Consider the following 21324-nt stretch of genomic DNA (forward strand, 5'->3'; position numbering starts at 1 on the left):
CTTTAATGACCAAGGATAAAATGTGGGACTTGAGGTTGCACAGGTTGAAAACCACTGTCCTAGAGACTGCCCCTCCCCGGTGTCCTTTGCCCAATCAGAAAGAAGTAGTGGTGCACCGAAATTAAAATTCTGGTGTCGAAACTGAAAATTCAAAAATGCAGTTTTTAAAAATGAATACATATTTTGTTGGAAAAAAATACACTGATTAAAAAAAAACAATGTCTACCCCAATTGTTTTGTAAAATATGGAAAAGAATGTTAGGGCGAGTAAATAGATACCCAACATGTCACGCTTTAAAATTGCGCATGCTCGTGGAATGGCATGAAACTGCAGTACTTAATCTCCATGGGTGATGCTTTAAAAAGGTCTACAGGTTAACAGTGTAAAGTTACAGAGGAGGTATAGTGCTAGAATTATTGCTCTTGCGCCAACGTTCGTGGCGATACCTCACGTGTGTGGTTTGAACACCATTTACATATGTGGGCATGGCCTACATATGTGTTCACCACTACGTGCGCACAGGGGCACTTTAAACTTTTTTTAAAAAAATTTAAATAATGTTTTGTTTTTTGTTTTTTTGCACTTTTCCTTTTAAAAAATTGTAATCACTTTTATTCTTATCACAAGAAATGCATGCATCCCTTGTGATAGAAATAATTAGTAACAGGTCCTCTTTATGGAGAGATATGGGGTCAATAAGACCCCACATCTCCCCTCTGCAATGTAAAACATTAGATCAAAAAATAAAAACCATTGATCTTGCGCTTTAAAAGAAAAAAGCCCGGAACCGGAAGTGACATCGCTCCAGTCCTCCAACGGCATAGAGATGTGTGGCAGCAATCTTTCCTTCAACCATCTCTATGTCCAGTGCCAGGATCAATGGTTTCTCAGGTAAGACTGAAATACCGAGCACTGGCGGACAGGCGACGGCGGACGGGCAGCTTTGAGGGGCGGAGTTTTTTCGGCACCTGTATCGGTGCTTTTTTTCATTTCGGCCGACAGCCGAAAGGGGTGTTTTCGGCTGAAATGTTTCGGCCAGCGGAATTTCCCTAGAAAGAAGGCATTGGAAAAAGGACAGTATTTAGGGAATACACACACTTGATATATTTATATTAAACAAAAACATGGAAACACTACAAGATTTTCAGGTGTGAAAGTGACTATATGTTTTGTGTTGAAAGTGGAAGTGATGTAACATTCTTTTGCTTCCGCTGTGTGATGAGACACCTAGCCAACAGGTGGGAAGCCCCACTTTCATCATTCACTGTGTGTGCTGCTAATAATACAGAGTCATGTCAGAGCTTCAAAAAGGGCAAATTGATGGTGCCGCTTAGCTGGTGCCTCTGTGACTGAAGTTGCCAATGTAATCGCGAGGTACAGTATCAAAGGTTACGATGGCATATACAGTTCTGGTAAAATGTTGTCTGATAAGCATAAGCACGGCTGACATGGTCAGCTGACCGAAAGAGACAAAAAGGACATTGCGCAGGATTGTGACCCGGAATAAGAAAACTACTGCGAAAGTGACTGCAGAGCCCAATCTCAGTCTTCCAAAATCCGTGGACAAAAACTGTACAAAGGGAACTCCATAAGCAAGACATTTATGGGCGAGCTGCTCTTGACAAACCACAATTGACTGATATTAATGCTCAGAAGAGGAGAGAGTGATGCAACACCCATACATCGTGGACTATCCATCAGTGGAAGACTGTAATATGGTCTGATGAATTGACCCAACCACCGGACATGTGCCTACAACCAGGACTGTCTTGTGCCAATGGTAAAGCCTGGTGACGGTGCAATCATGGTTAGCGCAGTCATACCTTAGTATTCTACAGGTCCCATCATCACCTTGAAAGGTAGAGTCCCTGCCAGCGACTATGTACAAATTTTGACTGACCATGGTGCAGAGATTGTTTCCCGAAGACAGCGCCATTTACCAAGACCATAATGCTCAGATTCACACAGCTGGTGTTGTCAAATTGTGATTTGATGATCATGCAGATGAAGTATTGTACATTCCCTGGGCACCGCAGTCATCAGACCTCAACATCATAGAGCCACTATGGTCATTTTTGAAGAGCAAGGTTCAGGCTCGTTTTCTGGCTCCGGCATCTCTGCAAGAACTGGAATGATTCTTGCATGCAGAGTGGTATCAGATTCTATTATACACCATCCAAGACTAGTATATGTCAATTCCCAAGAGAATCCAAGACTAGTATTTGTCAATTCCCAAGAGAATTCAGGCAGTCTTAGATGCCAAAAGGTGGTCCAACACCATATTAGGTAACAATTTTGTGCTTTTACCTAGTGTTTCAGATAGATTATTATTATTGTAATACAGGATTTATATACAGATATACACAAAATTGTAGCTTGATATAAGAGCAGTTTTATACTTGAAACTGCAGTTTCGCTTATTTTTGTATGAGGATACACTTGAAGTAAAGAAAGGATTTCTGCAACTTAGAGATCTTTATATATTATATATATTTTTTTTAATTATTTATTTTTTAATAAAAAAGCACCCCAGCACCTTCCCCATTATGAACTTCTTTGCTAGTGTTACTAGCTAGACATAGGAAAAGCTTTTGGGAACAGAGCCATTTACAGACAAAGCACAGTGTTCTGGTTGTTTTTTTATTTGGTGATGTTTTCCCTAAAATCATGCTGCGTTTGACTTTCTTCTTGGTTCAGAGCCCGAGTATCTGTCATGACATTCATCTTTTAAGAAGCCTTGCCTAAACACAAGAACCATAAGATACAGTTACTTTTGTAAGCTAGGATTCACTACCTCCTATGCGTGCCTCTAAAGCTAGCTTCACTTTTATGAAGTCAGTTCCAGCTGGCTGCCCTCACTGTAGTCAGGTCACGGTGACATCAAGCCCTAATCCAGGCAATTTAGACCATTCATTCTTGCTTCCCTAACATACAGTTGTTCAAGCCCTGAAGAAGAGGAAGTCCGATCCCCCGAAACAAGTTGGCTGTATCAGGTGTTTGTGTGCTGCTGTGAGACCCGCACAAATGCCTGAAGCTGCACCACCCACACAGAGGAATGCGGAACCCGCAGACGGGTACCATTAATTCTAATGGCACACCTCCGGCAATGAAAATCACAATCGTACGGGGAACCTCGCGGTCTGCGATTTCCAAAGTAGTGCAGGGACTTCTTCCCTGTGCGTCCCAAGGCACAGGAGCACACTTAAATGAATGGGCTCTCATGCCCGCACAAATCTCTGCACGCACAGATGTGAACCAGGGCTTAAACTTTAAAGCAGGACAACCTTTTCATATTAGGTGCTCCTAACCACTGATTTTAAATCTGATCTTCTCATGTCCAATTTCTCTGTCATGATCAGAGTGACAGCCTACTGATATCACGGGTCCACCTATTCAAAAGGAGTACGCCACCCCCCCCCCACCACCTTCTGTGAATTTACATTAAAACAAATACTGATCCTTTATGGGTCCAGTGCTATTTATTATTATTATACAGGATTTATATAGTGCCCACAGTTTGCGCAGCACTTTATAATATATTATTATTATTATACAGGATTTATATAGCGCCCACAGTTTGCGCAGCACTTTACAATATATTATTATACAGGATTTATATAGCGCCCACAGTTTGTGCAGCACTTTACAATATATTATTATACAGGATTTATATAGCGCCCACAGTTTGTGCAGCACTTTACAAAATGAAGTCACACAGTACAGTTAAAATACAATTTAGTACAAAGGAAACAGAGGGCCCTGCTCGTTAGAGCGTGCTACCACAAACCTACCAGTTCCCCAACTTCAGGGCCTGCCATGCTCCTATCCAGTGACAGTGCAGTTATTAGCCATGGAGACAATAACATTGGGGATGGAATGTGGGGCTTCCTAATCCTTACTCATTCTGAAACTAGCTTACAAAGCCATCCACAACACTGCCCCTAGCTACATCACCAACTTCATCAGCAGATATCGCCCAAATCGCCCACTCCGCTCCTCCCAAGATATCTTCCTCTCTAGCTCCCTCATCACCTCCTCCCACGCTCACCTCCAGGACTTCTCCAGACCCTCTCCCATCCTCTGGAACTCCCTACCACAGCATGTCCGGTCAGCCCCCACCCTGTCTGCCTTTAGGCAATCTTTGAAAACTCACTCATTCAGGGAAGCCTACCCCACCTCCACCTAAGAACAGTACTTGAATCACCTCCACCAGATCATCCCCCACAGCTATCACCTTTTGTATCACCTCCCCCTTCCTTTAGATTGTAAGCTCCATGAGCAAGGCTCTCATATTCCTTCTGTACTGAAATGTATTGTAATTGTATTGTCTCCCTTATATTGTAAAGAGCTGCGCAAACCGTTGGCGCTATATAAATCCTGTATAATAATAGTTATAAACATCCTGACTAGCAGCAACAACAAAACACTAGCATTTCATTTTTTAGTTATTTAAATCAAACTCTTGTGAAGTTCTCATTTTTAGTTTCACTTTAACTGAGCATAACCCCTTTCTAAGGGCTCAATTACACTTGCACTTGGGGGGATGGTAAAAACAGACAGCTGAGCCTCTGTCACGTTTGGCAGGCAGTAGCACCTGGCAAATGCAAACTATGCTTGAGGTATGGGTTTTTAGGGGTTTAAACAAGACTGTCAGACACCCTCTGAAAATCAATCCACCGTGGATCACTCTATACAAGGCTGTCACAAGTGTGAATGAGCCCTGATGAAGGCCCATGGCACATTAGCTATCCTCACAGGAAATAAATTGCCAGAAGAATTTTTGTGACCAAAAAAAAAAAAAAAACAAAAAAAAAACACACCACACACACAAAAATGTGGGATTTTTGGCACATTTACAAAAGCCAAGTGTTTATACAGGCTGTTTGAATGATTCGCTACCTGTGCTGAAAGCCTGTTCCAAGCATCAACCACCCTTTTGGTAAAATACTAACTTTACTCCTGCTCGTTGAAGGTTTTGTACCTGTGTTGTTGGTCTTAGCAACATATAGAAAATACTGTCCCCCTGAACCTTCTTTACACCATGAATGCACATTAAGATTTTAACAGGGATTAAAAGCAAAAGCATTTATTATATTGCAGCTTTCCAGTTCTTAGATGTGATGGCTGCATTAGTTTTCTTTTTAAGCTCTCTTTCCTTTATTTTCAACTAGTGATCTGGCCATTAAGTCTGTTTTTTTCAAAAGAACAAGCTGTCTTCCGGATGTATCAGTCTACAGTGATGGGACAACACATTTAACACTGGCAGGGGTGCTTACGATAATCTCTCTTTTACACAGAAAACTTTATCCCAAAAGAAAAAAAAAAAAAGTGAAAAAAAAAAAAAAGAAGAGGGAAAGAAGCCTAAACAAAAAAAACAAAAACAACCAAATACAGCCACTTCTGATGATGGGTAAGTTGCAATATATTACATTTTGGGTTTAATACTGCTTTTAGTCATGCCCCCCCCCCCCCCCCTTCCCTAAGAACTGTTCCTAAAGTCTATCGTGATATGTTTTATCCCCCAGACCTTTAACCATGTTTGTTACCCACCTCTGGACTCGTTCTATCTTATCAATATCTTTTTGTAGATGAGGTCTCTAGAACTGGACATGGTATTCTAAATGAGGTCTCACTAAAGATCTACCGTATTTTTCGCTCCATAAGACGCACCTGACCATAAGACGCACCTAGGTTTTAGAGGTGAAAAACAAGAAAAAAAAATATTCTGAACCAATGGACTGCAGACATAGTACAGGGGATGACCAGAGACTGCGGACACAGTACAGGAGATGACCAGAGACTGCAGGCATAGTACAGGAGATGACCAGAGACTGCGGACAAAGTACAGGGGATGACCAAGAGACTGCGGACATAGTACAGGAGATGACCAGAGACTGCAGAAACAGTACAGGAGAAGACCAGAGACTGCGGACACAGTACAGGAGATGACCAGAGACTGCGGACACAGTACAGGAGATGACCAGGGACTGCGGACACAGTACAGGAGATGACCAGGGACTGCGGACACAGTGCAGGAGATGACCAGAGACTGCGGACACAGTGCAGGGAATGACCAGAGACTGCGGACAGTGCAGGGGATGACCAGAGACTGCGGACAGTGCAGGGAATGACCAGAGACTGCGGACAGTGCAGGGAATGACCAGAGACTGCGGACAGTGCAGGGAATGACCAGAGACTGCGGACAGTACAGGGGATGACCAGAGACTGCAGACAGTACAGGGGATGACCAGAGACTGCGGACAGTACAGGGGATGACCAGAGACTGCGGACAGTACAGGGGATGACCAGAGACTGCGGACAGTGCAGGGAATGACCAGAGACTGCAGACAGTGCAGGGAATGACCAGAGACTGCGGACAGTGCAGGGAATGACCAGAGACTGCGGACAGTGCAGGGAATGACCAGAGACTGCAGACAGTGAAGGGGATGACCAGAGACTGCTGACCTTTGGGGAGGGAGGGGGAGCGGGTACCTGAATTTGACAGGTACCCGCTCCCACTTCCGCGGAGTTGCCTTCCCTCTTCTTCCCGGGCCGGCTTCTGTGACAGCCGGGTGCCCACTGCGCAGGTGCAAGAAGCGCTTCGCTTTGTGAATGGCCCGGCGCCTTCTGTGACCTTTCATGTGTCCCAGAAGACACCGGATCATTCACAAAGCGCAGCACATGCGCAGTGGGCACCCGGCTGTCACAGAAGCCAGCGCGGGAAGACTGTGCAGCGCTGGAGCGAGGAACAGGTAAGGCCCTGCAGGAGAGAACAGCTGAGCGGCCGGCCCGGTATTCTGACATGGTGGCGGCAGAAATACCGAACCGGCCGCTTTACATTCGCTCCATAAGACGCACTGACATTTTCCCCCCTTTTTGGGGGGGAAAAAAGTGCGTCTTATGGTGCGAAAAATACGGTATATAGAAGAATCAGGACCTCCTTCCTCCTACTGGTGACCCCTCTAGTGACAACTAAAAGATCTAAATAGAACATTCAGAACCTTCTCTTTTGATCAGAAAAAAGCTCAGGACTCTGGACCTCATTTCTCCTGCCAGTAATCCCTCTAGTGACAACTAAAGATCTACATCGGGTCATCTGAGCCTACTTCCTTATGTTGGAGATGCCTACTTTAATAACTAAAGATAGGGGAATGGGGATCTTTTTTCATCTGCTGGTGAGTCATCTAATGATAAAGACCTATGTAAAGGAATCACCTTCTTCTGTTTGCTGGTGAAAGATCTATACAGGGGAATCAGGACATCCTTCTTCATGTCCATGATCCCTATAGTGATAACGAAAGACCTAACTTAGGTCATCTGCACCTCCTATTAGGGATCCTTCTAGTGATAACTGAAGATCTCTCCTGCTGGCAACCCCTCTAGTAACAACTACAGATCTATATAGAGGAATCAGGACATCTTTCCTCCTGCTGGTGATCCCACTAGTACTAAAAGATCTATACAGAGGAATCAAAACATCTTCAATCCTGCTGGTTATCCCACTAGTACTAAAGATCTATATAGAGGAACCAGAACATCTTCAATCCTGCTGGTGACCCCTCTAGTACTAAAGATCTATATAGAGGAATCAGAACATCTTTCCTCCTGCTGGTGACCCCTCTAGTACTAAAGATCTATATAGAGGAATCAGAACATCTTTCCTCCTGCTGGTGACCCCTCTAGTACTAAAGATCTATATAGAGGAACCAGAACATCTTCAATCCTGCTGGTGACCCCTCTAGTACTAAAGATCTATATAGAGGAATCAGAACATCTTTCCTCCTGCTGGTGACCCCTCTAGTACTAAAGATCTATATAGAGGAATCAGAACATCTTTCCTCCTGCTGGTGATCCCTCTAGTACTAAAGATCTATATAGAGGAACCAGAACATCTTTCCTCCTGCTGGTGATCCCACTAGTACTAAAGATCTATATAGAGGAACCAGAACATCTTCAATCCTGCTGGTGATCCCACTAGTACTAAAGATCTATATAGAGGAATCAGAACATCTTCCATCCTGCTGGTGATACCTCTAGCGGTAACTAAACATCTACACTCACTGGCCACTTTATTAGGTACACCTTGCTAGTGCCAAGAAAATATCCCCCACATAATCCCACCACCAGCCTGAACCATTGATACAAGGCAGGATGGATCCATGTTTTCATGTTTACACCAAACTCTGACCCTAACATCTGAACGTTGCAGCAACCAGTCTGCCCATTCTCCTCTGACATCAACAAGGCATTTTTGTCCACAAAACTGCAGGTCACTGGATATTTTCTCTTTTTTTGGACCATTCTCTGTAAACCCTAGAGATGGTTGTGCGTGAAAATCCCAGTACATCTGCAGTTTTTGAAATACTCAGTCCTGCCCGTCTAGCACCAACAACCATCCCACGTTCAAAGTCACTTAAATTCCCTTTCTTCCCCATTCTGATGCTTGGTTTGAAAATTAGCAAGTTGTCTTCACCACGTCTAGATGCATAAATGCACTGAGTTGCTGTCATGTGCTTGGCTGATTAGCAATTTGTGTTACCAAGCAATTGATCATGTGTACCTAATAAAGTGGCTGGTGAGTATATATAGGGGGGAAAATCAAGACATCCTGCTGGTAATTCCCTAAGTGATAAAGCTCTATATTAGAGGAATCTGGACCTCCTTCCCCCTGTTAGTGATCATTTTAGAGAGAACAAATGTTCTATATAGGGGAATGGGAACATTCTTCCTTCTACTGGTGATCCCTCAAGTGATAACTAATGTTCTATATAAGGGGAATCAGGACCTCCTTCCAGTGACAACTATAGATAGAGGACTCAGGACCTTATCCATCTACTGGTGATCCCTCTATTGATAACGACCGACATACAGACATCAGATAATTTTTGCTCCTTTTGGAGGACCAATCTAGTGATAACAAAAGATCTATAGAGAGCATTCAGGACTGCCTTCCTCCGGTTGGTGATCCCTCTGGCGACGCAGATCCATACAGGGGAATCGGAACTTCCTTCCTCCGGTTGGTGATCCCTCTGGCGATGAAGATCCATACAGGGGAATCGGGACCTCCTTCCTCCGGTTGGTGATCCCTCTGGCGACGAAGATCCATACAGGGGAATCGGAACCTCCTTCCTCCGGTTGGTGATCCCTCTGGGGACGAAGATCCATACAGGGGAATCGGGACCTCCTCCCTCCGGTTGGTGATCCCTCTGGCGACGAAGATCCATACAGGGGAATCGGGACCTCCTCCCTCCGGTTGGTGATCCCTCTGGCGACGAAGATCCATACAGGGGAATCGGGACCTCCTCCCTCCGGTTGGTGATCCCTCTGGCGACGAAGATCCATACAGGGGAATCGGGACCTCCTTCCTCCGGTTGGTGATCCCTCTGGCGACGAAGATCCATACAGTGGAATCGGGACCTCCTCCCTCCGGTTGGTGATCCCTCTGGGGACGAAGATCCATACAGGGGAATCGGGACCTCCTCCCTCCGGTTGGTGATCCCTCTGGCGACGAAGATCCACACAGGGGAATCGGGATCTCTTTCCTCCAGTTGGTGAAGATCCATATGGAGGGGATCAGGACCCCTTCCTCTGGTTGGTGATCCCTCTGGTGAGGATCAGGACCTCCTTCCTCCGGTTGGTGATCCCTCTGGTGGTGAAGATCCATACAGGGGAATCATGACATCCGGTTGGTGGTTCCTATGGTAATGAAGATCCATACAGGGGAATCAGGACCTCCTTCCTCCGGCTGGTGGTTCCTCTGGTAATGAAGATCCATACAGTGGAATCAGGAACTCCTTCCTCTGGCTGGTGATGAAGCTCCATATGATGGGGATTAGGACCTCCATGCTGCCAATCCTGACATCAAATCAATGCTACACTCTAGGCCAGCCTTTCTCAACAAGGGTGTCCAGGCACCCTGGGGTGCCTTCAGGCTTCTTCAGGGGTACCTTGGAAAAATGGCCAAAAATTGTATACAAGCCAGCAAGTGGATCAATCCTGCCTTTTAGTACACAAAGCCACAGGTTTTCATTGTACACTTTTATGACCTTCTAGCTGCCTGCATCCTAACAACCAATGACATCAGTTGATAAGGAGGACGTGGGGTGCATGCACATCATCCTTATTTGCCCCTCTCAGTCAGCACTGGGTCACATTAGCAGAGTGAGGGAGATAACAGAGGCACACTGGAATACTAGTCGGTACCAGTGTACAAAGGTGTATTTGCTTTGGAAGAATAAATCACCTCTAACATTGGGGGTACTAGATGTGTGTAAAATAGTTTTTACGTTTTAGAATAGGGTGCCTTGCGATTGTGCAGAATTTTGAAGGGTGACTTAAAAAAGGTTGAGAAACACTGCTCTAGGCTGAACCCTCTGCAATACTTCCTGAGTCACTGACCTGGAACAGGCAAGCAGCCAGTGAAGTCAGACCTCGTGATCTGCACAGCAGCTCCAGGTCGGTGACTCAGATCACCTTTTCAGAGGAGCTCAGCCATGACAGCCTCAATCTATCTCAGGAATACATAGATCTGAGCAACTCCTTCCATGTGCCCCATCTGTCACCGTCCAGCCAATGACCGACAACAACCAACCAAGCTCCCCCTCCATCGGTCACCCGGGTGACATCCGACACTAAGCCTTGGTATCAGCACAGGTCCCCTTTAAGGCTTGTGTCACGCAGGGTTCCCCTCCCCCAGGTGCAGTACACAGGCTGGGACCTGTAGTTCCCCGGATGGAGTCGCACACCCCGCTCACCATGTATTTGGTTCCCAGGATGATAGTTCCGGTCCGCACATGGCAGCAGCCGCAGCACCGAGTGCTGTACAGCCGGTCACGGCTCCGCTTCAAGTTCATGGCGACACTCTCCGTCCGCTCCTACACACTTCTTCTGCTTCTCTACTCAGCCAGCGCGCTGACGTCAGACGTAGCACACAGCTGGGGGAGGGGGCGGAACTCGATGTCATCCTCTGTCATCATGGGAAGAGGCTCTTGAAGCGCAGGTAGCCATGTTGGAGAAGGGAAGTGTCCCTTCCAACATGACCCAACTAGGTAACACGGGAGTTTTATGCTGCCAGCTTCCATAAAGGAATCTCCTCCTATAAAGTTATGAAACACAAAGTCATAAAACAAAGTAAGGCTTGGTTTACGAGTCTGTTCAATAAAATATTTATATCTTTTGATGCAATACGTATATTAGAAAATAATAACAGGTATGGCGTGGCCAATCCCCAGGAGGCAGAGGACCCCCGCCATGGCATGTACAGAACAACCCTCTCGTTTGATTGAACAGAGGCATATGCCTGTGGACTGACTTGTTCTTGAGTTCTGTAATTGTGCAAAGCTGAACAACACTATACGTATGTGATATTCACTGACCGAAGTCCACCCTTCTATTCTTACATAGTTACATAGTTAGTCTGGCTGAAAAAAGACAAAAGTCCATCCAGTTCAACCACCAAAAAAAAGGCATGATCCAATTTGCTCCTGCAGGAGAAAAATCCCTTCCTGATCCCCCGAGAGGCAATCGGATATTCCCTGGATCAACTTTACCTATAAATGTTAGTATCCAGTTATATTCTGTGTATCTAAGAAAGAATCCAGGACTTTTTTTAAAGCAATCCACAGAGCTGGCCAGAACCAACTCTTCAGGGAGTCTATTCCACATTTTCACAGCTCTCACTGTGAAGAAACCTTTCCGTGTTTGGAGATTAAATTTCTTTTCCTCCAGATGTAAAGAGTGCCCCCTTGTCCTCTGTGATGACCTCAGGGTGAATAGCTCTACACCAAGTTCACTATATGAACCACTTATGTATTTATACATGTTGATCATATCCCCCCTTAATCTCGTCTTCTCAAGAGAATACATTCAGTTCCTCTAATCTTTCCTCATAGCTGAGCTCCTCCATGCCTCTTATCAGTTTGGTTGCCCTTCTCTGTACTTTCTCCAGTTCCTCAATGTTCTTTTTGTGAATTGGTGCCCAAAATTGAACTACATATTCCAGATGAGGTGTTACTAATGATTTGTACACGGGTAGAATGATATCTCTCTCTCTGGAGTCTATACCTCTTTTAATACAAGAGAGGATTTTGCTCACTTTAGAACCCGCAGCTTGGCATTGCATGCTATTATTAAGCTTGTGATCTATCACAGTGGCAGTACAGTGGCTAAATGGTTAGCACTTCCGCCTGGCAGTACTAGGGTCGTTGGTTCAAATCCCAGCCATGCATCTCCTGCGTGGAGTTTGCATGTTCTCCCTGTGCCTGTATGGGTTTCCTCCGGGTACTCCGGTTTCCTCCTACACCCCAAAGACATGCTGGTAGGTGAATTGGCTCCTGTCTAAATTGGCCCTAGTATGTGTATGCATGTGAGTTAGGGACCTTAGATTGTACGCCCCTTGAGGGTTAGGGACTGATGCGAATGTAAAATATATATGTAAAGCGCTGCGTAAATTGACAGCGCTATAGAAGTACCTGAAATAAATAAATACCAGAACTCCCAGATCCTTCTCCACCATTCTTTTCCACTTTTTCCAAATTGTCCTGTCTGTTACATGTTAGGAGCACGCTATAGGATACCTGTCACCAGAGAAACATGGAGGTTGACGTCTATAATGAAAATATTATTATTATACAGGATTTATATAGCGTCAACAGTTTGCACAGCACTTTACAATATAAGGGAGACAGTACAATTACAATACATTACAGTACAGAAGGATTAGGAGGGCCCTGCTCGTGGAGCTTACAATCTAAAGGAAGGGGGAGGTGATACAAAAGGTGTTAGCTGCGGGGGGTGATCTGGTGGAGGTGATTCAAGTACAGTTCTTAGGTGGAGGTGGGGTAGGCTTCCATGAAAAAGTGAGTTTTCAAAGATCACCTAAAGGCAGACAGGGTGGGGGCTGACCGGACATGCTGTGGTAGGGAGTTCCAGAGAATGGGAGAGGCTCTGGAGAAGTCCTGGAGGCGAGCGTGGGAGGAGGTGATGAGGGAGCTAGAGAGGAAGATATCATGGGAGGAGCGGAGTGGGCGATTTGGGCGGTATCTGGGGATGAGGTTGGTGATGTAGCTAGGGGCAGTGTTGTGGATGGCTTTGTAAGCTGTGGTTAGTATTTTGAATTTTTACGTTGGGTTAGTGGAAGATAGTGGAGGGATTGGCAGAGAGGGGCAGCAGTCGCTGATCGGTTGGTAAGGTGTATGAGTCTAGCAGCAGCATTCATAATAGACTGAAGGGGGGATAGCCTGTGTAACAGTAGACCAGTGAGGAGGGAGTTGCAGTAATTGAGGCAGGATATAACCAAGGCGTGGATAAGTTGTTTTGTGGTGTCATTGGTCAGGAAGGGGCGGATTTTGGAAATGTTCCGGAGGTTGAGCTGGCAGGATTTAGCCAGTGATTGAATGCGGGGCCCAAAGGAGAGGTCAGAGTCTAGGATTACACCTAGTACCCTGGCATGAAGGGAAGAACCAATGGTTGTGCTGTTGATCTTAATGGTAAAGTCATGAGTGGGGGATCGGGGGGGAGGAAATATTACAAGCTCAGTTTTTGAAAGATTGAGTTTAAGGTAGTGATGTGATATCCATGCTGATTAAAGGATTAGTCCACCTTTACCGAAAAAACTAACTATGCAAGTAAGGGGTGACTGTAGATAAAAACAAACTGTGTAGTTCTGAATAATGTCCTTGCTATAGGGCTACATTTATGTATTTCATGAAGCCAGACTGGAAAACTCCTAGGACGTTGCTAAGAAACACCTAGCTATTACGGTTCACCTCCACCACCACAGGAGTGAGCTTTTTCTCTGATTCAAACCCCCTCACATGCTCTCTCTCTCCACTGATGCAGTAGCTCTGAGCTCAGCATTTGAGAGCTCACCCCTGTGATTGTGAAGGTCAACAGTAGCAGCTGGATGTCTCTTAGCAACATCCTTAGCAACATCATAGGAGTCTTCCCAGTCAGGCTTCATGAGGTACATAAATATAGCCCTATGGCTAGGGCATTATTCAACTTTAGAAAACCAGATATGCAGCGCACTAACAAGCCAGGGGTATATAAGGCAGAAAATTATTCCGACAAGTGTCATATTCAAAAGTTTTATTGAAGTCATATAGATAAAATCAGTCACCAAAGTGTATAAAGACAATACATTCATGTAGACAGGGTCCTATAGCCCCTTCATCACACTGGTAAAAATTCTGGTATACATGTAAGGATGGAAGTCAATGAACATATGCCAGCCGGAAATTGTACATGGATCATACCGACCAGCCATCCATATAAGATCACTCCGTATTGGGCTCTGTATGTTGAAAATCATATGGAGAAACTCAAGGGAACTGACATGTTATGTGAGGTCCCGGAGCCCAGAGCATGTCACTGATGGCGCTGTGGATGGCAGAAGATAGCATCGCTCGGCCGGACTCCCAGCTGCTCAACGGATTAGCAGCACAGTGGCTATGACAATGGATAGGGGAGGACCCAAAAATGCACGTTCACCAATGGGATAACACGTTTCAAAGCATCCTGCTTCTTTCTTGATACTTTGAAACATGTTATCTCATTGGTGAACATGCTTTCCAGGGTCCTCCCCTATCCTTTGTCATAGCCACTGAGCCACTAAGCCGTTGAGCAGCTGAGATTCTGGCATCTCCTGCCATCCACGGCGCTGAGTCTCTCCAGATAACTTTATAGATAATAGCTAGATCAAGGTGTGATCTAGGTCAGTGCCAGGGCTAGTTTTTGGGTCAAGGTCAGGTCAAAGGTCAGCGTTGAAAGCTGAAAATTGGCCTGAGCAGGAAGGGGGTAATAGTGCCTGGTATTGAAGTGGTTAATCCATCTTCCGCCCAAACACACTCCCTCATCAGGCTCTTCCACATTTAAGGGTTTCTCTTAGCCCCCATGCCCAGCCTTCTGCCTGGCTATTGGCCAAGTTCCCTTAAACATGCAAATCTAGGCCCCCTCCACACCTCTTCTAGAAAGTTCCTCCAGTTTCTAGAAGAGTGGGAGGGCTCCAAAAGCCCTGACCTGTAAAGCCTCCCAGCCGGTTCTGAGGTAAACTCACTGCCTCACTCCCAGGCTGACTCATCCCAGGCTTTTAACAAGCCTCTGACTATCACACAAAAATCCTAGATATATTAGAGGGCACTGCAGATACTTCGCACCATGAACAAAACATTTTAACAAAAGAAAAAGTGCCAGAATGACAGATTCCTGTGCACATGCTAATGCTGACCTTGTGCACAGAAACATGCGTATGCGCCTGCATTGGTTTTCCCGTACTGGAATGACTACTCCAATAACTTTGATAACTGTAGTAATACTTGATTTGCTTAATGTATCTGTTTTTAGTTCTAATAAAGGGCCACAGCCTAACATTTTCCAATATGTTGTCTTGTTGCCTATTTATTAAAGTGTTACTAAACCCACAACAGTAAAATCAGTCTGTATATGCAGTAAAGCATGCTTGTTTTACACACTGTGCAACCTAAGGGGTTAATCCTCTGCATTGTGAAAAAATGCTGTTTGATCCTGACTTCTCTAATCCTCCCCTTCTTTCAGTGTTCCCCTCTTATCTCCTGATAATACATATCAAGTGGAGTCACTCGGCACCTGCTCAGTTTGGTGTGTATTGCTAGAGAGGTTGTTTTTTTTCCTGGGAGAGTGCATGTGATTAGCACAGGGCCAACCAGCACTGTTCAGACAGAGGTCAGGGATCCTGTATCTTCCTAGAGCAGAATGAAAACTCCTCCTACAAGCTTTAACCAGTGCTCTGCTGGACACTGATAAATTTCACAAGACTGCTCTAACTGGTGATGAAAAAAAATATTTAGCAGTTTATATTTACTAAAATAATTGCACTTGTTTTGTATACTGTGGGAGATGAAATATAGTGAATTCAGGGTCCTGGGTTTAGTAACACCTTAACTTTTTCTTTGAGGCTGTTGTTGTTTAGATGCCTTATGGGGGAGCCCCCTGTTATACAAGTGGAATAATACTTGCACTCTCATGCTTCCAACCTTTCCTCTCCTGAAGTGCTAAGCCGACAGAAGAATCAATGCCTGGTCTCCTACTGCACGCTGTGTTTCAATCTGCTGGCCAATATGTTGTTACCATGAAAATCACATGTCAAAATTATCAGGAGATCCAAAAATGTAAGTGTAGCCAGGTGCAGCTAGATCATTATGCCTTTCAGGAAAATTTACAGATGAGACTATGGTTAATCCTTTTTACCCCTAGTGCCCAGTACTGGGATTTCTATATCACTTCCTGTTAGAGTGGATCCAGTTCATCTGACAGCGGATGATCTTGGGACCTGTAGTCCTATAGCCAATACATCCTGTGAGTGCTGATTGAATTACAACTATCAGAGAGCTGGGGAACCAGAAGGATGCTGGGAGAGCAGATTTATTCTACAGCAAGGGACTGGCTTGTTCTCTTGGCGTGGGGTTCAGAGCTGAATACAGGGGGACTGCCATTCTCCTCCAGAGACAGATTGCTGGCCTATTGCTGAGGGACTCTGAACATCAGTTCAGCACAGTGGTGATACTGATCGCCATACAGGGATCGCATCAGCTTCTCTGCATTGAGACTGTCACTGTCTGGTCTTCACACAGACATCTCTGTAAGCTGCACTGACAGGCCATCAGGCAGTAACTCTGCGCATCACTGCAAACAGCCAAGAGCCTGGTCAAGAGCTTATGCAGGAGTCGGTCATACTAACACACACGGTACATGTGTACACGGTGATATAGGTAGTTTACATTCCGGAAAGGACGGTGAGCAGGAAGGTAGAAGAAAACAGCGAACAGGCCTTCCTTCTCTGAGTTTTGAGTTGACAGCCTTTAACTTTTGTTGGAAAAGGCAAGAGTAGTATACCATTTTAGGTGCCTATATCTCTGGATCTACTATCCCACTCCCTCATCCCCAACCTTGTCTATTCTGGAATAGGTACACTTTTGCTAGTTAGCTATAAAAAGGAGTATAGAGCCAAGCTTGACTTTTGTTGGAAAAGTCAAGAGTAGTATACCATTTCAGGTGCCTATATCTCTGGATCTACTATCCCACTCCCCGATCCCCAACCTTGTTTATTCTGGAATAGGTTCACTTTTGCTAGTTAACTATAAGAAGGAGTATAGAGCCAAGCTTGACTTTTGGTGGAAAAGTCAAGAGTAGTATACCATATCAGGTGCGTATATCTGTGGATCTACTATCCCACTCCCCCATCTCATACCTTGTCTATTCTGGAATAGGTGCACTTTTGCTAGTTAACTATTAGGAGTATAGAGCCAAGCTTGACTTTTGGTGGAAAAGGCAAGAGTAGTATACCATTTTAGGTGCCTATATCTCTGGATCTACTATCCCACTCCCCCATCTCATACCTTGTCTATTCTGGAATAGGTACACTTTTGCTAGTTAGCTATAAGAAGGAGTATAGAGCCAAGCTTGACTTTTGGTGGAAAAGTCAAGAGTAGTATACCATTTCAGGTGCCTATATATGTGGATCTACTATCCCACTCCCCCATCTCATACCTTGTCTATTCTGGAATAGGTTCACTATTGCTAGTTAGCTATAAAAAGGAGTATAGAGCCAAGCTTGACTTTTGGTAGAAAGTCAAGAGTAGTATACCATTTTAGGTGCCTATATCTCTGGATCTACTATCCCACTCCCTCATCCCCAACCTTGTCTATTCTGGAATAGGTACACTTTTGCTAGTTAACTATAAGAAGGAGGATAGAGCCAAGCTTGACTTTTGGTGGAAAAGTCAGAATTTGCATATTATTTCAGGTGCCTATATTTCTGGATCTACTGATCAGTTTGACATGCAGTTTTCATTTAACGTAATGTAAAATGGAATTAAACGTGTACATTTACAGCACAGTTCTATGCTGTAACTACGTGACTCCTGTGTGCATATCTGGGAGTGATGTCATTGCAGCTCAGCCAATCAAGAGGCTGAAGAATTTGAACCTAGAAGGAAAACAGGAAGAAGATAGAAGCGCCAGTGACTGACAGGATTGCTGATACCTTGGTGCTGGAGGGGATTGCTTGCTAAATCTGCTATAATGTATGAATGTGCTGTGCATACTAGCTCATTATGGCTACAAATTGCTGGGGGCCCACTTTTACATTTCTTTGGGGGGGGGAAGGTTTAATTCTGCTTTAAGCAGAAGTATTTTTGTCATGTGGCGTCGGGACCATAAGGTGCTTGCACTGTTGTCCTGCTGCCCTTGAGGCAAAATATACTTTTATGAGTAGAAATCTTCCTGTGAAATCTGCTGAGAAACTGACACTTCAGGAATGTTGATCTCTGGTTACCCTTCTGTGCTCAGAGGCTCCACCCACAAAGCTCTACTGAAAATAGTAGTGACATAGAATTTGGCAGAAGAAACCACTGAGCGTAGCAGAAGTCAGAGGTGTCAGCCTGACATATAAATCTCTGATGGTTAGATGCAGAGGAAAACAGAATGAAAAAACCCCCCAAGATATTTATGTAGAAATGTCTTCTACAACAGGCGTGAAAATCCTTGTTGGCGCCATATGTGGCAGTCAGGGTTGTATCACCTATACTGCCTGCACAAAGGGGTAGAAATGTCAGTTGGCAGAGCAACTCAACACAGCATCCTTCGTGAGGTTTTGCACTTTGTAAAATGTAGCTGACCACTGATCTATTCCCACACATACACATACAGTCTGGAAAAGTAATGGCCAGCAGAGTCAGTAGCTGTCAGTCCAGTGGATGTGCAAAGTAAAATTGCATCTTTGGTGACATATTTTTCCCTCTACAGTTTTTTTTACTCACTCAAGTGAGATTGGCTGTACTGCGTGATGGCACCATCAGCTACTTGCCAAAATCTGCACATCTATTCAATGGAGAGTTTGCACCCTGTTCTCCAGCAGAGTACAAACTCATCATAGGATTGGTCAGAAATGTATAGGGTGTAGCGCTGTATACTAAAAAATTCAAAATAAACCAATATGTCCACATATATTGATCATAAACGCATGTAAATACGTAAACGGATATAAAGTCTGTAAACAGAAGAAAAATGCAGCAGATGAACACACAGATTCTTCAGAACAGAAACAGCTATTAAGCCCACAGGTACCTGTCAGTATCCAGCATATCCGGAGGAATAGGAGCCCCATATCCAAGCTGACCACCTCACTAATCTTAAGGAGGACCTCTGGAACCAGTGGATTTAATCACTTCCCTAACGGCTTGATGACTGCACCATAGGAAAAAGTTCACCAGATTGACCAGTCTACTTTGAGAATTTACATATATGCGCATTATCTATGCGCTTCCGGTGAGTGCGCACTTTTCACTTTTGGCTGGAGTCACAAGTTCATCTGCTGCATTTTTCTTCTGTTTACAGACTTTATATCCGTTTACGTATTTACATGAGTTTATGATCAATATATGTGGACATATTGGTTTATTTTGAATTTTTAGCATACAGCGCTACACCCTATACATTTCTGACCTTTTTGGAGTTTTATTGGTACCTCTTGGTGTTTTAGCGGCTATTTTTAGGAGCGCTGACTATACTATTATTGATACTCATTATAAGATTGAATTGACAGTACAGGACACATGTGCAGACCCAGCTCAGACGATATTGACAAGCAACTGGCCGGGCCTCCAATCATCACATCCAATATTTTGCTGGATAAGGAACAGATGAGTACAATACTAGTAGGGAAGATGGTGGGCACTACAACATAAGTGTAACTACACCAACACTACAGATATAGCCACATTCACGTCTATGGAAAGTTACTGCGTCAGCAACGGCAGCATTGGAGAGGATTTCTGCATTGAGGATATAAACAAGGTGGGAGGCCTCTGACCTCAGAAAGTATTTTTTATTGCAAAGGCTCAAGGTTTTTTATTCTTTGCATAAAGCTAAAACACCTGTATGCAGAATCCCCCCCTAATACTTACCTGAGCCCCCTCTGGATCCAGCGATATGCACGAGAGCAGCGGCTGTCCTTTGACTCTCCCTTCTCATTGGCTGAGACAGCAGTGGGAGCCACAGCCAGTGAGCCAATGAGGAGAGAGCAGTGGCTGTGACAAGCTGCGCTCTGTATGTGGATGGGCACGCAAAGCAGTGGCTTGGGAGCTAGCCTGCTTGAGTGCAACCATAGCAAGATGCTTGCTCTGGGGGGCATTAGTCGGGGGGGGGCAGGAGCACCAGGGGGGGACCCATGAAGAGGAGGATTAGGGCAGCTCTGTGCAAACCCACTGCACAGATCAGATAAGTATGACATGTCTATTTAAAAAAAGTCTTTAATAATATGTGCTTGTATGAGGGTTTCTAGCTTAGATTAAGTCAGGGAACTAGAGAGGGAGAGCTCTGAGGTTTCATTTTAATGTGGTCCTTTCCTCTGAATTGATCATGAAGTGTGACTCTCAAAATATCTCTTTCAATATATTTTTATCAACAATAAATTGTTGTGCACACCAGCCATGAAGTCGATGCACAGATCATTAGATCAGCCTTTTTCAACCAGGGTTCCTTCAGGTTTCTTCAGGGGTGCCTTGGCAAAACTCCTACGAATTGCCCAATATTTATATACAAGCCAACGGGAAGATCAAGCTTGCCATTTAGCTATAAAAAGCCACAGGTTTTCATAGTGTACCATTACAATCTTTAGACCGCCGGCATCCTAACAACCAATGATGTCATCAGTTGATAAGATGGACATTGGGTGCCTGCATAGCATCTTTGTTTGCCCCTCTTCATCAACACTGGGGTCACATTAGCTGAGTGAAGGAAAAGAGAAACATTGGAACACTAGTCAGTGTATATACAAAGGTGTATTTGCCTTCTATAATGTTGGGTGACCTACATTTGTGGATATTGCTGCATTATGTAAAACTAGTAGTTTCAGGTTTTTACATTTTAGAAAGTAGTGCCTCAAGATTATAAAAATACAAAAAATAGTGCAGCGCTAACAACCTATACTAAAATACAAATGAGATAAATGGAAATATCACATATAGAATGCACAATAAATATTCAGTGTTAGGTGCTCATAAAATGAATACTATGTGCAGCAGTCCATAAATGCCAATGATGGTGAAAAATCACAGCAAAACTCCGTGAGGCGATCACAGTGCCACTCAGTGTGCGGTCAATCCACAGATGGCCAAGATGGCCCCTCACCTCCTTGATGCGACCCACTGGGCCAAACAGCTATGTAGGTGACCTTATACACCCAATAAGGTATCATCAAAGGATGGAACGTATGGATAGATCCCTCCAATATCTTCTCCTATCTCCTAGGTACTCGATTCCACAAAACCGTTTAAGATACCATTAAA

General features: G+C 44.5%; 1 protein-coding gene across 1 annotated transcript in view; it reads right to left on the reverse strand.

Moving 5' to 3' along the window:
• LAPTM4A (lysosomal protein transmembrane 4 alpha) overlaps window positions 1–10917 on the reverse strand; it is a 67128-nt gene extending 56211 nt beyond the window's left edge. The window contains exon 1 of the mRNA XM_089657345.1: window positions 10756–10917. Coding sequence (XP_089513471.1) covers window positions 10756–10854 — 99 coding nt within the window. The 5' untranslated portion in view covers window positions 10855–10917. The remainder of the gene's footprint in view (window positions 1–10755) is intronic.
• Between the last annotated feature and the right edge of the window lie 10407 nt (window positions 10918–21324).

The sequence above is a fragment of the Staurois parvus genome, unplaced genomic scaffold, assembly GCF_062004578.1.
Source record: "Staurois parvus isolate SC_StPar_1 unplaced genomic scaffold, SC_StPar_1.0 ptg000985l, whole genome shotgun sequence".
NCBI classification, from domain to species: Eukaryota; Metazoa; Chordata; class Amphibia; order Anura; family Ranidae; genus Staurois; species Staurois parvus.